The sequence below is a fragment of the Aulonocara sp. 'chitande type north' Nkhata Bay genome, linkage group LG14 (assembly GCF_057382095.1).
Source record: "Aulonocara sp. 'chitande type north' Nkhata Bay isolate Kocher_YH1m ecotype deep benthic linkage group LG14, A_spYH_male_GT1.1, whole genome shotgun sequence".
Classification (NCBI taxonomy): domain Eukaryota; kingdom Metazoa; phylum Chordata; class Actinopteri; order Cichliformes; family Cichlidae; genus Aulonocara; species Aulonocara sp. 'chitande type north' Nkhata Bay.
In genome coordinates, this window is record NC_141357.1 from 11,833,271 (window position 1) to 11,849,363 (window position 16,093).

The 16,093-nt window shown below is 38.8% G+C and overlaps 1 protein-coding gene across 1 annotated transcript; it reads right to left on the minus strand.

Moving 5' to 3' along the window:
* Positions 1-3,380: 3,380 nt before the first annotated feature.
* On the minus strand, positions 3,381-13,876 carry LOC147314184 (von Willebrand factor A domain-containing protein 5A-like). Its single transcript, XM_086260956.1, has 19 exons — positions 12,522-13,876; positions 12,086-12,288; positions 11,774-11,996; positions 10,446-10,612; positions 10,259-10,373; positions 9,939-10,111; positions 9,763-9,851; positions 9,532-9,676; positions 8,785-8,864; positions 8,287-8,401; positions 8,001-8,159; positions 7,787-7,890; positions 7,284-7,492; positions 6,385-6,441; positions 5,645-5,674; positions 4,914-4,949; positions 4,329-4,474; positions 3,999-4,122; positions 3,381-3,905 (listed from the first exon to the last, which is right to left on the minus strand). Exons 1-19 carry the CDS (start codon positions 12,631-12,633, stop codon positions 3,826-3,828), a joined length of 2,367 nt encoding a protein of 788 aa, XP_086117082.1. The 5' UTR covers positions 12,634-13,876; the 3' UTR covers positions 3,381-3,825.
* Positions 13,877-16,093: the final 2,217 nt, after the last annotated feature.

Sequence of the window (16,093 nt, forward strand, 5' to 3'; positions counted from 1 at the left end):
GTGTAATACCAGATTAATGCCTGGGTTTGAGTCCTGTAAATAGGAGACAGGAGCACCTGTCATCACAAGCAGCACAAAGGTCTAGTGCATTAAAAGAGCATGTTAATCCTAAAGGTCATACAGCCATAAATTAGGTTACATGCAAAGAGAGGAAGAGTGAAGTGGGACAGAAACAAGATGTGTAAGAAGAAGATAAGCTCCTGCTCTTTTGTCTTCATGGTATTCAAATTAAGAACCAGAATACAAGTATTATTTGTATTGTAGTATTATATCTTTGTACATTATATTCAGTATTCAGTATAATAACTAAAGAAGCAGGCACAGTTTTCAAAGACACATTTAAAATAGGGTTTAAGTCATTAAAATGTTAAGCTTTTCAGGTAAAACCAGGTTGTATAGATGATAACGTAAAACAACATGGAGTATCATCTCAGTTCAGTGACTGGAGTAATGTGGATAATACTCATTATAAATGACAGGGGGATAACATACAGTCCCTTCCCAGCCACACATATTAGGACAAAGAACAGACATCAGAAAAAACAAGCCTCTATAGTAGGAAAAATAAAAATAGAAAACAATATTTGAGTATTAAAGATGTTGTAGATGTATTTAATTGGCTATATCCGCCCATCGGTTTTCTTGTGAGGACGCTGGAGCCCATCCCAGAGAACACTGAGCAAGAGTTGTGATTTAACCCTGAGGATATACTATTGGGGAAATTTATAAATATGTTGCACCATCCAGGCTTTGTTTGTGGTAGCTGGCTTAACAAAACCTAAAATCCCACCTGTAGATAACAGGTGTCACGACAGTGCTTATCAACTAGCTCTGTTAAGCTTTTCTGCTTCAGCCTTGGTTTGCGCCTATATAAAAATCTTGTGCTACACAAAACGATCCCTGTGAGCGTCGCCTACTCCAGTCAGAGATGTGATTGATTGATCATGATGATGATAAAATGGTGATTAAAAGTGTAATAGTAGTCAGGTATGCCTTAACAACCTGCATATGCAAAATAGCTTCCACCAGCTGTGAATCCACACAGCACTTAAAACATGTTCTAGCCTCGCTAAAATGCAGATGTGGTTCCTTGATTGGCATACAGGTTACAGGTTTATCAATGAGAGAAAAAAAGACTACATTTAGGTTGAGGATCTTTATCAAATGCACAGTAAACTCAGTTACAAATTCACATGCGCACACTGATGAACAACCACAGAATAATGAAAGATAAGATAAATACAACAGACATCAACACGTCCAGAGAAGCCATCAATTAGAGATCAGACATTTATCTTTATTACTATATCAACACAGGAAAAGCTAACACATGCTCTAACAATTAGTGTTGCCCTTATATTTAAGTGCATGAACTGATAATTGGTTCAGCTAAGCATCGCAGGCGAGTGTCACAGAAAGCACAAAGCGTCTCAAAGACTGTTTTCTCTGTATTATTGTAGGGCGTTTACCCCACAATGTAAAGTGCTTTGAGATGACTGCTGTTGTGATTTGGCGCTATAGAAATAAAACTGAACTGAATAGATGAGATATAGCCAGTGTTGGGACTAACGCGTTATTAAGTAACGCGTTACAGTAACTACGTTATTATTGTGGTAACGAGCACGGTAACTAGTTATTATGCCAAAACTAGGAACGCGTTACTCGTTACTGGGATTTAGATAGGGTCGTTACTCGTTACTTCGTGTGGTGGCATCGCGGAGCTTCCACAGATTCAATAACATTAGCAAGTGGTGGAGGCCAGCAGGTGGATGAAGGAAAAGGGAGGCAGAAGGAAAAGAGACCCGAGGCGGCCGCCGGTCCAAGTGTGAACTGAACTTCAGGTAAGAAGTTATGACCTGCAGTCTCTCTGGGTCAGATATAAACCAAGTTTAGGTGGAGTTTATTTTCGTTATTCTGACTTTTTCCGTACTGCGTGCTAGCTAGCATGACGGAGTTTCTATACAGCTGGGTGGTGCTATGAAGTTAATGATGTTGAACTTTATTTTGTTCATAAGTTATTAGAGTTGCCAACCGTCCCGTCTGGTATTCAGAGAAAATATTACGCGTTTCTTATTGAGGTGAAAAGGAACAGTTTGTCCCGGACTTCAGCTACAATGAAAAAGGCACAAAGCTGGAGTTATTCTGTGTCTTTGCTGCACAGCTGCCTCTTCTTCTCTCATTCTCTCCCCCTCCCTCTCCCGTTTCTACTTCAATCATGAAACTGATCAATGATCAGCTGATCGGCTCTCTTGTTTGTTTATCGCTCACTTTGCGCCGAAAGAGGAAACCAGCGGATGTTGCGCTAAACAACAGCAGCACGTTTAAGCTTGATCAGCTATCGTTAGAATTTATTTAATATTAATTTCTAGTATCAGCTGATGTTTGCTGGAGCCACAGCTGCAAAAAAGCTGCTGGTCATGATATGGTTTGGTTATCTGGTGAGAGGGAAACATGAAGATGAAACCAGGAGATGTCCTTACTGGATCATCAGAGCTGAACAGGTGATGGAGAAACAGGTTTACCTTTTAGGTGACATGAATGAGTTGAAGGGAAGTTATGAACTGTTTCTGAGAGACAAATAACACCAGGATCCTTTTTTAGGTAGCTGACAGCTGGTAACTGTGCAGGGGCGGATCTAGCAAAGTGTTGCCAGGGGGGCCAGGTAGGGCATTAACAGGGAAAGGGGGGCACAAAGAAATACTTTTCTTTCTTATTCTCATTTAAAATGTCTAGCTTTTAAAAAATAATTATCTGAATCTTACAACAAACGATTGATAGATTGATGCATATATACCATCAAAACAGTGCACATTACTGTCACAACAGTGTTTGTTTTCATTCAAAGGCTTTATGATTTTTCCTATAATGGTGGGCCAGTCTCTAGTCAAAATGCCCAGGACGATTTTTTTGTCCCAGTCCAGCTCTGTATGCAGCTCATCTGCAGTCTGGTGTTGCCTACATCTTCCTATTCAGAAGGCAGAATTTCCGAGTTCTGAGTACAATCAAAGCACCACGACTGCAGTTTTTGTGTTGGATGTAAAAGGCGCACATGACGCTGTGACGTAGGCTAGAATCATGGCAGCAGTCAATGACGGTCCAGGCGTGGGATTTCTCTCGTGGAAATATGCACATTATCTTTTCCTTTCTATTTGTCGGTGGCACAGTGCACTTGTGGCAAGTAAGCAAGCTAGAAGACTGGCAAAGTTATGGAAGCAACACATTAACAAGAAAATTCTGAGTAAAACCAAAGTTACTTTCCCTAGTAACTAGTTACTTTGAAAGTAACGAGTAACTTGAAGTAACTGAGTTACTTTTGAGAGAAGTAACTAGTAATGTAACTAAGTTACTATTTTAAAGTAACTTACCCAACACTGGATATAGCTGATCACTCATTCACATGCCTCTCAGGGACAATTGGAGAAAATAAAATAAAAACCAATTGTGCAGAATGTTTTGGTTTGTATGCATAAACTGTAGCAACCATTACATTAGGGATTAGTTGTTCTGTTGTGAAGCATCGAGCTGAGTGTTTCCACCACTGGCAGAAACACGGCACATCACAAGGTGATTTTCTCCTTTTTGATTCTAATCAGGAACAGAATTTAGTGAATGAACATCATGCCGCATTCAGAAAGACAAACCCCTCTATGAAAGTGTAAACTTATACCGCAAACAACAAAGATGTTTACCCGTAGGCATACAAAGACTTCTTTCGGCAACCAGAGGAGTCACCCCCTGCTGCTCATTGAAATGTTACCGTCTGTGGTTCTAGTGAACACTGATAATATGCAATACATAAAGTTGAATTCTGAAGGAGGAGCAACTTCAGAGCCCCAAAGCATCTTTCGTTACTCTGCAACCCAGCAGCGCATTACCGGCCTCCACACACTCTGTCACACACGTCGCTGAAAATAAAGTGATTAAGCACAAACAGAACACACTGTAAAACAAAAACACAAAAAAGAAAACAGCAGTTCAATATTTATTAGTCTTATTACCATTCTGAGCACGGAGCCATGAGGCAGCCTTCATAGCCAGAAGCTCCCACTCGTCCTTTGCATCCATCTTGAAACCATGAAGCCAGATCAGAGCCAGAATGGTGGCCCACACTTCACTGCTGGCCTAACTCCACAAATTAAAAGCAGTGCATATGTTGAGATTGCAGGCTATTGCCCTTACACTTAGATATGATTAGCTGGAGTAAAGGAGTAAAAATTAAATAAATTAATAAATACATTATTTTTGTCTGCCAGACTTTTGCTGCTGTGTAATACTACTAATGCACTGCTGCTTAAACATCTATGACTGAATACGTGATGATTACCCACCGATGCAGGTTTCAGGTTTGCCACCTCCTTGCTGGTCTTCCCCAGCACAGAGGCCAAAGCTGGCTTCAATAACCAGCATCCAGAGGCTTCCAGCAGGGAAACCAGCTGCAGCAAAGGGTCTTTGACTGACAGCTCAGACTCTGTGGCTGTGATAAGAAAGTTACATACATGAATATCATGGTAATTTTGGGCCTGGCCAAGAAGAGCAGCAGAAATATGCCAGAAGCTTGTTGATGGCTACAAAGAGTGTGTAGTCAAGGTGCAACATGCACATTAAATATTAGTGGCAGATGTGTATAAATATGGACCCGCATGCATAATTTTGACCCTGCGTGGATTAGATTAAAAACCTGTGGACCCATGTCTTAGTTTTTAAGGCACTAAAGATGTATTCTGTACAAAATCATGCAACTCCAAAAAAAGAACAGTTCAAGAAAACATTAAAAGCACAAAATAAGTGCACATACTGTAGGTTATTGTTACAGACAGACACATGTATGTGTCTTGTATTTCATAGAGTTTTTGACATGTGTACTAGCAAAAATAAGAGAAAAAAAGAAGTAAACGTGTCACTTGTTGACTTACCCTTCCTCTGAGGTGAGCAGTTAATGCAGCCGAAGGCTGTTGATGGGGAAAAATTTCAGGCAAACCATGAAGATGTATTTTTACTTCTATGTGAAAAATGTGTGATTCACTTTTAGTTCAGTCAAAAGAAAAAAGTCTAAAATAACCTTTTGGAAGTTTACATGTGTGAATAATTTTGGTAATAACAATAATTTTCTTTTTTGGAAGGTAGGGTAGCTTTAATGACAAGAATGTAAGTGTGATGAGTGGGCAGGATGTGAGAGACAGATCCTCAGAGGACGCACACTTGTTGGGTTGATGTTAAAATTAGACCTCTCCTATTCCCAGTATGCATATGTGTGGTTTGTTTGGGTTAGCTTTTGGCTTATTTTCCATCTTTTGGGAAATTTCATTGATTTATGCTGGTGCTTGTCAATGCAGAGCTCTAAAAAGCTCTAAAAGTCAAAACCAGAATCTTAAAGTGCAATCTGAAGTTGATGCAATAAAGTGTGAATACTTAGTAAGAAGCCTCACAGCGGCATCCTGAACGATCTGCTGATGTTCCAGAGAGGAACTTAGGAGAAGTGAACAATTATAATAACCTTAATTAAATAAAAAGGCATGAATAACAAATTCCAATTCAGACCCGGATACACAGAACTCAGCTTGGAAAGCGTGTGTGTGTGTGTGTGTGTGTGTGTGTGTGTGTGTCTACACAGAGATTCAATATCTCGGAAGAGTAAATCCTTTACCTGATCTCAGTTTCTCCGTTACAGAGATCCCTGCAGAGATAAAAACCATAAAATTTCTGTTACTTTACATCCTTAACATTACATTGATGGAGCTTGGCTAAGGATCAGTTATATGTTAAGTGGGATTTATGTCCAGCAGAGGTAACGTATGCACTGTCTGCTCCACATCAGGGACTGCCCATCTGCCTGCAGTAAGCTCTGTTTCCAAATGGAGGCAACGCACAAAGTGTGCGGTACAACCAGTCTGTGTGCCACTCTTGCTTGTTCTGTTTTTGTCCATCAGCCAGCCGTAATTTTTTAACTTTAAAATTAGTTTTTTCACAGTTCTCCTGTTTCCAGCAAACTCAACTGTCTCTCCCATCTTTATTCCAGCCCACTTATCAACCAATCAGTATTCAGTACAAGATTACATCATTTTCTTCCAGCAATGTGCCGTCAAGATATTGGTGGACAGTGTGAGAAGGGTCTGGAGAGAAACCCCTCGCCCTCTCAAACACTAATATGTACAGGAATAGACACATTTGCAGGACCATCAATCCTGCTTTAAGAAACTGAACATGTACACAGAATGTTTGCCTTTACCATTTGAGACTCTTACAATGTGGGTGTAGCTGGAAATTTGTGGCACTTCTCAGAAAAGGTAAAAAAAAATAAAATAAAAAAATCTATCGAGTGAAATTTGTGGAAAATCTCAAGGTCGTTGCAAGTGTGTGTGTGTGTCAAAAAGTAACAGTACTTACCCTTACTGATGCTTGGCTGACTCTCACAGGAATCCACCAAATTACACTGTTTTAAAGCTGTGTCACACAAAACAATCATCATCTTTATCATCATCATTTTAAAAAAGTGCTTCAAACAGAAGCACAAACACCAGAAGAGGACAGAACGAGATAAAATAAAGTCACAATAAAGGGAGAAAGATGCAAAAGGGCAACAAAAGCAATAATACCACTAAAATATAACAAAAAAAAAATGATACCGATAATTTAATAAAAATTCTTTGTCTTCTAGCAATTTCTAGACACTAATGATAATGGCAATTTTATTTATATAGGACATTAGACTAGATGTGCTGAACATAAATGTTTAAAACATGTTACTGGCCTGTTGCTAGTTAACCTAAGTCGTTGCAAAATATTCCTGCAGCTGTTTCTTTTTAAATGTATTTTTGCAGCGTTTTGTTTCCCCCGTCTCAATTTTTTGTGATGTGTAGCTGATATCAAATTCCAAAATACTTAATTATTATTATTGTTTTATTTAGTTACCTCTTTCTTATTAACATTTGATATGTTTTCTAAATTGTATATAATTGGTCTCTGTGTTTATTTACAATTTAAAGAGCGTCCCAACTTCGGGGTTGTGAAAGAATCAGGCAAAAATTCTGTGCTTTAAGACGATGTAACTCGCTCTAGACAGGGCAGGTGTTAAGCACAAGTTACCATGGTGATGTAATCAGATAAAAAGCGAGCCATCTTCATGACACTGAAAACTCAAATGTCAACATATTTTGCTGAGCCATTAATGACACTTCTTAGTACAGCCCTGTGCTCACAAAGTAGGACTTGAAAGAAAAAAACCTCAGCAGAACTTTGAACATTCACTATTTCAGAATAAATCAAATATCAGTGCTAACACTCACTGGGTGGTGGTATCAGGGGTCCTTGTATCGCCTCACCACTGCTTTTACTAACAGCAATAAAGGCAGTAAAGGCACTGCTCACTCCTGACTGAATACTCAACTCCTCCACCTTCTTCTTCATTTCCTCATCACGCTCTCCTTTGTTGTCTCTTGCTTCCATCTCGAGGGAGCGAATCAGAGTTCGAGCAGCCAACATGTGGACTGTTAATCTGCAAACAGGGCGAAGGAAGAAGTACAGCTGGGATTCTTCTTACACTATCATCCTAATAATGTTTAATAACATGACAACAATGACATACTCACAGCTAGCTCCATCCACAAACAATGCATACAAACAAATCTTAGTATAATCTGTGCATGCTAAAATTGAATGCACAAATCTATTGAATCATTAGTTTTGAATCTGAACTTATTTCTACTCTAATAAAAAATTTATAACCGCTCCTGACCAAATGTATAAGCTAATACTACTAATTGTACCACCAGACTAACAGCTCATTTACCCAGTGTCCTCTGCAGGTCTGAGACTGAAGTGCAGCTGGTTCTCAGAGGGATGACCTGCCAGGCTGTACTTCACCGTCACACAGCCCTCTGCTGCCTCTGAGCTCTGACACAGAATTACAGTGTTAGAAACCAACTACATCTTCACATGAACATCACTGTTAATCAGATTTCAAAACACAGACATCTTTCACTGTGAGAAGATGCTGCTCCTACCTGTCCAGTGAGCTGGGCATAAATCAGTGACCTCTGACCCTGGAGAATGGATGTGATTGGTGGAGTGAGGACAGTGACAGACACTTCCTTTGGTAAATCCCATGTGACTGAGATGTCAATCACAGATGGCTGCAGAGCAAATTGCAGTGATTGCATCACCTGAATAATAATTCAAAACAAAGAGTTAGGAGCTGTTTTTTTTAATGACTGGAATCACACTCTCTGATTAAATAAGTATTTGCTGTGGTTTTGTTTAATTTGACTTTGATTGTGTTTAATGTCTTACTTTTGGTTGTATCTTGTCAGTCGCAGTGATGAACTGAGCGTGACCTCCTCCTTCCTTGGATATCTTATTAATGAAAATATAGCTGGTGTTTTCTCCTGTCCCAAAAGAGAAACACCTGCAATACAACAGTTTCCATTAGATACAGAGACAACTTTTAGCACATTCTGGGAATTCTGCAGATATCTGGTACCACACAAAAGCCTTAAGCCGTCCCTCATTTTGTTATATTTCATAAAATATTAAGTCAAGTGCCTTTTTATGCTTGAATGACTCATAAGTCAATGTCATGTGGCTTAAACAAAAACAGCCACAACCATGTTCAAATTAAAGACCTTTAGAAAGACTATTCCCCAAGACCACCTTAAATATGGCAAAAAAACAAACAAAAAAAAAAAAAGAAAAGAAAAGAAAATCTGCCTCCTTAAAAGCAAAATACTAAGAAAAGAGGGATGGATCAAGACTTTTGCACAATTTTGTAGTTATGTTTTGTGTTTTCACCTGTGAGAACTTGAATTCTTCTTCACCAGATCTATCACTTCTTTGTCGTTCTTCACCCATCCGCGAGTTAAGACAAACAGCTAGAAAGAAGAGTTTCACCATAAAACAGATGTAAAACAGTAAAACAGTTTGTGTTTAGAGCCATTTTTGGTTCTTTGTTTTAGAAACACAAATGGTTTAGGAGTAACAAACAATGCACAGTTAGTATGAAGACCAGTTACCTGAACAATAATGGTCCTGACAAGCTTTTAAAAACAGTATCTAGAATTACGTGGTAATACGGTATTACTGCAAATTGTGTGTCAATCCAAATTACATACTGCTTGTGTAACAATGGCGATCCATTTAGGATGGTGTGACATATATTTTCTTATCAGAAAGTAAATGTGCGGCTCTATGCAGATGTCCTTATACTCTCCAGTTTGTTGGGCCACTACACTAAATTTGTGTACCTTATTCAGCCAAATGTGAAAATAGTTCAAAAAGAACAAAAACACCCATCCATCTGTTTCTGTATTTGTTGGTAAGGTAAAACAGTCATGTGAAGTTGTACAGTCCCAATACAGGGAAAGGAAGTAAGTCACCATAGCTTATCTCTTTAGATTTTTAGGTAAATATATGTTCCAAGAGTACCTTTATGCAACTATTAGTTGTAATTAAGATTGGGGTGAGCTCCTAAATCTCGTGTGTGTGTGTGTGTGTGTGTGTGTGTGTGTGTGTGTGTGTGTGTGTGTGTGTGTGTGTTACCTGTCTAGGCTGATTGAGAATGCAGGGCTGGCTGTAAATATGTTTGAGGGGCTCAAGGATCTCTGTTTCTCCAAGATCAGCCTTCATCTTCTTTACTTTCTTCAGAGCCTCCTCCATGGTCTGCCGGCTGTACTCCACACTCTGACTGTCATTACACAAACACCAATACACAAGCACGTGTATTTCTTAGCAAAAACAAGAAGACTTCTGTTGGGTGAAGGAGTTACTCACGGGAAGATGTGTTCATATCTGGACCCAAAACTGTAAATGTTGAAATAGCAGCCCATTGGTAAACTCTTCAACAGGAGGAGCAGAGTGTCCTTCAGAGAAGACGAAAAAGATGGAGAAAGCCACTGTGAGAGGGACACTAGAGATTAAAGACTTCATGAGTCACACATTATGACTACCTTTGCACTGTGGATGCAAGTCTGAAGACTCCTTCTTTTGATCCTAAATCCCATACTTCCAGATCGATCCATTAAGAACACAAACTCTCCACATGAAGCCGTTGAAGACATCACAGACTGGGGGAACTCAGGGTACAGACTCACCATCACCACTGGATCACCCATCAGAGAACCTGAAACACATGAAAAGGGGAAAAGAATGTAAACTTTATATTTTACAATATATTTAAACACTGTTATCTCCCACCGGAAGAAAGAGGACACGTTTTTAATCATCAGTTGTTAGTTTGCAAATAAAAATGTGCAAACCAACAACTCACCCGGCTCAGCAGAGGCCTGTCCTGCTTCCACCACAGCAGTGGGCTGGTGGGCGTCTTTGTAATAAATCAGCAGTTCAACATCTCTGTCAAACTTGTGTCCTGCAGCCAGCTTGACCTGCACACCACAAACACATTCATATTTATTCATCAGTAACAAGTAACACAGACACATCAGCACTCTACCTACCGTGGCCTGGGTTTGATCAGTGTTGAGGTACTGCAGAGGGTCCAGGGAACAGTTGGACTCTACTTTAGAGATTGGACGAGGAGAGGACACTCGGGCAGAAAAAGACAGACTGTAGGGCACCAGAGAGGCTGGAACAGAAGTTACCTGGAAACCTGCACCTGCACTACCTGTACACAGTATCAGACTGATTAGAAGTAAATCTTTTGTTACAGTATCAACTTCAAGGTTCACAGAAAAATTAATTGAGCCTCATGTTCTGGTTTTCTTTCTATTGTTATTTGATTTTAATACATTTCACTTCAGTTTTATTTGTATAGTACCAAATCACAGTGAAACAAAAGTCACATGAGAGTAAAAGAATTATAAATTTGATTCTGGATTTGACAGTGAACCAATTAGGAGAAGCCAGTATGGGATAAATATGTTCTCTTTTTCTAGGCCCAGTCAGTACTCTCGCTGCAGTAATAAATGCATGAACTAGTTTTTCAGCATAATTTAGTTCAATTGTTGTTTGCCATCTGGCTTCAACAATAGATAAAGCTAAGTATCATCTGCAGGGCCATATATTTGGATGTTGACTTTTAATGTTCTCTGTAAATCTCCCTCATATACACATTTACATAAGGGGGACGTAAACCCAGGTATGAGAAGGTGCAGTAATAAAAGCTTGTGTACATATTATGTTAGGTGCCTTTTTCATGGGCACCCAACTCAAGGGAGGAACCAGTGTTGTGTCTACACATAACAGACAACTTAGCAAAGTGGACACAATTTTAAACTGTATCTTTAGGCAGCCTGTTGCAAGTACACATCAGTTGTTCCCATTTCTTTAGCTGAAACCATGAAAAAGTAAAAAAATAACACTTTGACATTTATAAAATAATATTTTGGCACCAATAAGATGATTGCCAAAGTGCTATTAGATAAAAACTTGACATATCTGGGTAAGCTGTGCAGTGTGTCCTTAAAACATTGTGGAAACTAGACAGGTGAAGAAGTGCCAGGCCTAACAAACTATCTACAGCACATAATGATTTGAAAGTCATGTCCTTAAGAAATAGGAAAAAGATCCAGCGAACAGCTAACAGGACCCGAGGGATGGATCTGGGTCTTTAGTTGATCCATTTACTGTTCATTGAAGCTTCATCAGAAACGCTCTCAAAAGGAGGGTGGCTATCAAGAAGCCATTCTTATAAAAGGGAAAAAGGGTTCGAGGCATACGAATTTACACAAGAGGTGGACTGAAAATCAGTGGCAACAAAGGTTATCTTGACAGAGAACAACACAAAAGGCAAGCAGGATCAAAAGAAAAGCTACAGTTGTCCTACCCTGAGGTTGGTATCGAGGGTTGAGCACAGCAGGCAGACAGAACCTCAGACCATCATCAGCCTGCACAGCCAGCTCAGTGACGTACTCCAACCTGATGGAGGCGCTCTCTCCTGGAGGCAGACTGCCCACACGCAGAGAGAATATATCTGGACTCTCATCACTCTCCTCCAATAGGAAGGCCTGCTGACCGGAGCTCAGAGCATCATCATACTCCTCACGAGCCTGAAGCACAGGTGATGCATGTCAGTGACATTCACTGTGTTTATTTTGAAGCTCACTTATAATCAGGTTATATTTACTGTCCAGCTCACCTTCTGTTTCTCCTTCACCTCAGCTACAATCTGCGTCTGTCCAATCTGAGCGCTGAAATGACAGACAGCAGCATCTCCAGGCAGAGGGAAGACAAAAACAGCCTCTAATGGTTTGTCCTCCTTGTTCTCGTAGTTCAGAGTGGAGACCACTGTAGCCACATGGTCCCTCACCTCCAGCTCCACCTCAATGCTCTTCAGAGGAACTGACAGACAAACAGAATCAAAACATCCAAACTTACAGATGGTACATTATGAATGAATTATGAAAGAGGTAGGGTCTAAGTCAATACTTCTTCCACTTTTTTCCCTACTTTTCTAACTTCTTTAGTGTTTCAACAATTCTGGGCCTTTATAGTATTTTTTGTTTTCTGATGCAACTGAATCCACCTTCATGCCATCAGAGATGCAGGAGCGGATGTTTTTTTTTTTTTTTTACCTGGGTCCTTCTGGGCAGTTATCAGACCACAGGATCCTGTATTTGTACCTATATACAGACAAATCATAGATTTTAGTTTACTGGAACTGATACATTTACACATTAATGTCATACAAAGGCAAACTGAGAGAATGAATACAGAAAGTGAATATGACACAGCTAAAGGATGCAATCTCAGGTCTTTTTACAAAACACCTGAACTAAAGTTTGTGATATAACCTACAGAAGAGCAGGAAGTTATTTAAAAAAAAAAAAAAACCATTGTATTAGTTAGATTAAAATATCTCTCTCTCTTTTCAACCTTGCACTTTGTAGACAGTCCCTGCACAATCCCCTCTGAGTCACAGTCTATAAATAAATAAAAACTTGTATTTATCTAGTTCAAAGAGTAGCACAATTTCTTCCATTTTATGGTTGGAAAATATATCAAAATTATTATTATTTTCAATTTTACTTAGTATCAGAATTTTGGTTAAATTCAATGACTGGTCAAAATATTCTCAGTAGGTTTTAAAAGGTCAGGTTTTAGAATAAAAAAAGCAACAAAATCTCAAGGGTGGGGTTTATGAGGCTGGATAAACAGGGAATTCCATACTATACTGCCTTCCGTATGGAAGACAGAAGCTGGTATATTGGAGGAAACATTGGACTACAATCAATTAAATGAAAGGTAGTAATACTATCCCATAATTCATAAAAATGATCAAAATTACTGACAAGTGACAAGAAAGTGTTGAAACTTAAAGATGATCAATTTTTTTTTTAAAGTTAGACTAAATGCAGAGAAGACAGGGAAGTAACAAAATACTACCTGTCATTAATAAAATCTATGGAAAATAGCAAAAACTAAGACAGAAACTCAAAGAAACACACAATCCAAAAACAGTGCTAACTAAAATCTTATTCCAGCTACTACCTTTCCTTAAGGGCTTATTCTGCAAATGTCCTTCCTGATGAAACCCAAATGTAGAATTTATGTCTGTCTGGAATTAAACAAGCAACCACTTTCTCGCCGAGAATATGTTTTAACCGCTATACCCGTGGAGGAACTTCAAAAGTGCCAATTTATTGGTTAAAAAAATGACTAATTGAAAAATTGGCTTTAAAGAAGACGGACTTTGTGGCATTAAGCAATAGTTTTCCAGAATGCTTGTAGAAATAAATCCTAGTACCCGACCATTTTCCCAGGAATGCTATTTGCTTGTTGGTTAGTCAAGCCAGGCGGAGAACTATTCCTGAATTTTAAATAAATAAAGAAATTACAAGAACGCTTCTAAGGGAGTTCAGGCTCCGCTGAAGAATAAAGGTGGCACGAACTCTGTTTTGTCTTATACACTATTTTTCAGTTTATGTTTGCACATGCTCCAGTAAAACTACTTACCTTTACTGATCTCACAGGAATCTGAAAAACTGTATTGGCGAAGGAATAAAACTGTGTGACACAAGACAAAGTTATAATCATGATTTAAAAACAGTGTCTTTGAAGTGTATTTACAGACAAGCTGTAGCAAAAAAAAAAAAATCTTAATTCAATCATAAAGCCATAACAATTTTGTAAAAGAGAGTTAAAATCGGGAAAAAGATGCAAAATACAAAATAATATGTTTCAAAATGTAAAAAAAAATCCCTGAATATCATTTTTTGCATTATCCAAATCATGAAACGTATTCATTTCAGTATATCCTTATTTGATGTCTGCAGTACCTCAGATGTTTTATCCGTTTTCCACTAAGTCACCGAAAATAACCATTTGAACTTTCTATAGTATATCGTCATATTTTCACACTTACAAATGTAACTAATGGGTCTGAAATGGAGACGCAGCAGTGTAAAGCCTTTGATTCTATTTTACTTTTCCACAAAATAATTGCTCATAATTTCCTGCAACCACCAGGTGGTGGTGAAGAGTCTTTTTCTCTCACATACACACAGTGGCTAAAATAAGTATTAAACATGTCACCAATTTTCCAAGTTAATGTATTTTTAAAGGTGCTACTGACATGAAGCTCTAACCAAAAATCATTAACAACTCATCCAATCCAAAAATACTAAGAAATCAAGCCAAACGTGTCCATAAATTATGTGTAAAAATGAGAAATGACACAGGGGAAAAACGCATGAAGAAAGGGAAGAGCAAAAGGGCATGGAAAGAAGAATATCTATCAGTAATTAAAAAGCAGTTCTGACACTTAGTGCAAATTAATATCAGTTGCTTCAGTCCCAACTGATGGCCTCTGGAAAGGTGTCTCATTACCAATGTGTCACACAAGAAACATCTCGTGATGGGTAAAACAAATGAGCTCTCACAAGACTTTGGCAACCTTATTGTTGCTTCCAGCGAGCACTACTGGGGCCATGTGCATGCACTGCACATTTTGTGCTGCTGTGACTTCATGCATACCTTCCTTCAGCTGTGTTAGTAAGATACAGCTCTGCAGACTACATGTGTAAAACTCATCTCGTAAGTAGAGGCCTACATTTTGCATATTTTAAAGAGTGATTTTGAACTGAAACTCTCAATATAACTTGCTCAAGACCAATTAAGTGTTCGGCATAAGTTACCACTGTGAATGAACAAGGTAAAAAGAAATCTACCTTCCTGGCAATGAAAACTCCAACTCAGAGGTCAAAATATGGTGCTAATAATCATGTTTCACAGTACATCCTTCTGAGCTCATGTTGTGTTAATAAAGTAGGGCTTGAAAGGACAAGCAAAACAACATTCAGTGTTTCAGAATACAGAAAATATAAATGTGAATACTCACGGTTTGCTCGACATTCTATGCTTATCAGGGGTCCTTGTATCGCCTCACCACTGCTTTTACTAACAGCAATAAAGGCAGTAAAGGCACTGCTCACTCCTGACTGGATACTCAACTCCTCCACCTTCTTCTTCATTTCCTCATCACGCTCTCCTTTGTCGTCTCTTGCTTCCATCTCGAGGGAGCGAATCAGAGTTCGAGCAGCCAACATGTGGACTGTTAATCTGCAAACAGGGAGAAAGAAGAAGTACAGCTGGGATTCTTCTTACACTTTCATCTTGCCAAAATAAATTCAAAAATGATATATTTAATGCAACTTATTAATGAACAGAAATCTATGGAAGCCCGTTTCCGCCACTAAAAAAAAAAAAAAAAAAGCTAGTATCCATAACTCGAAATTTCGAGTTATTTTCTCGAAATTTCGAGTTAGCTCTGCCAATCAAAAATATACGTGAATGAGGTCGCTTTCTTGTTACCCGGAAGCATATGGCGCAGGACCGCGCACTCAAAAACGGATCCCAACAAATTAAAGTATGTTTGCTGATAGTAACACCATGTGATTCAGCTAATAACACAGGGATTTCATCATTTGTGAAGCCAGGCTGAAAACACTCAGCAATCTGTGCATTCACGACTGGATGTAATACCGGTAGCTTAGCTGTAGCATTTGTAGCTGAGGGCTTCAGCTTCCGGGTAACATGGAAATGACGTCATTCACGTAGATTACTGATTGGCAGCGCTAACTCAAAATTTCGAGAAAATAACTCGAAATTTCGAGAAAATAACTCGAAATTTTGAGTTATGGATCCT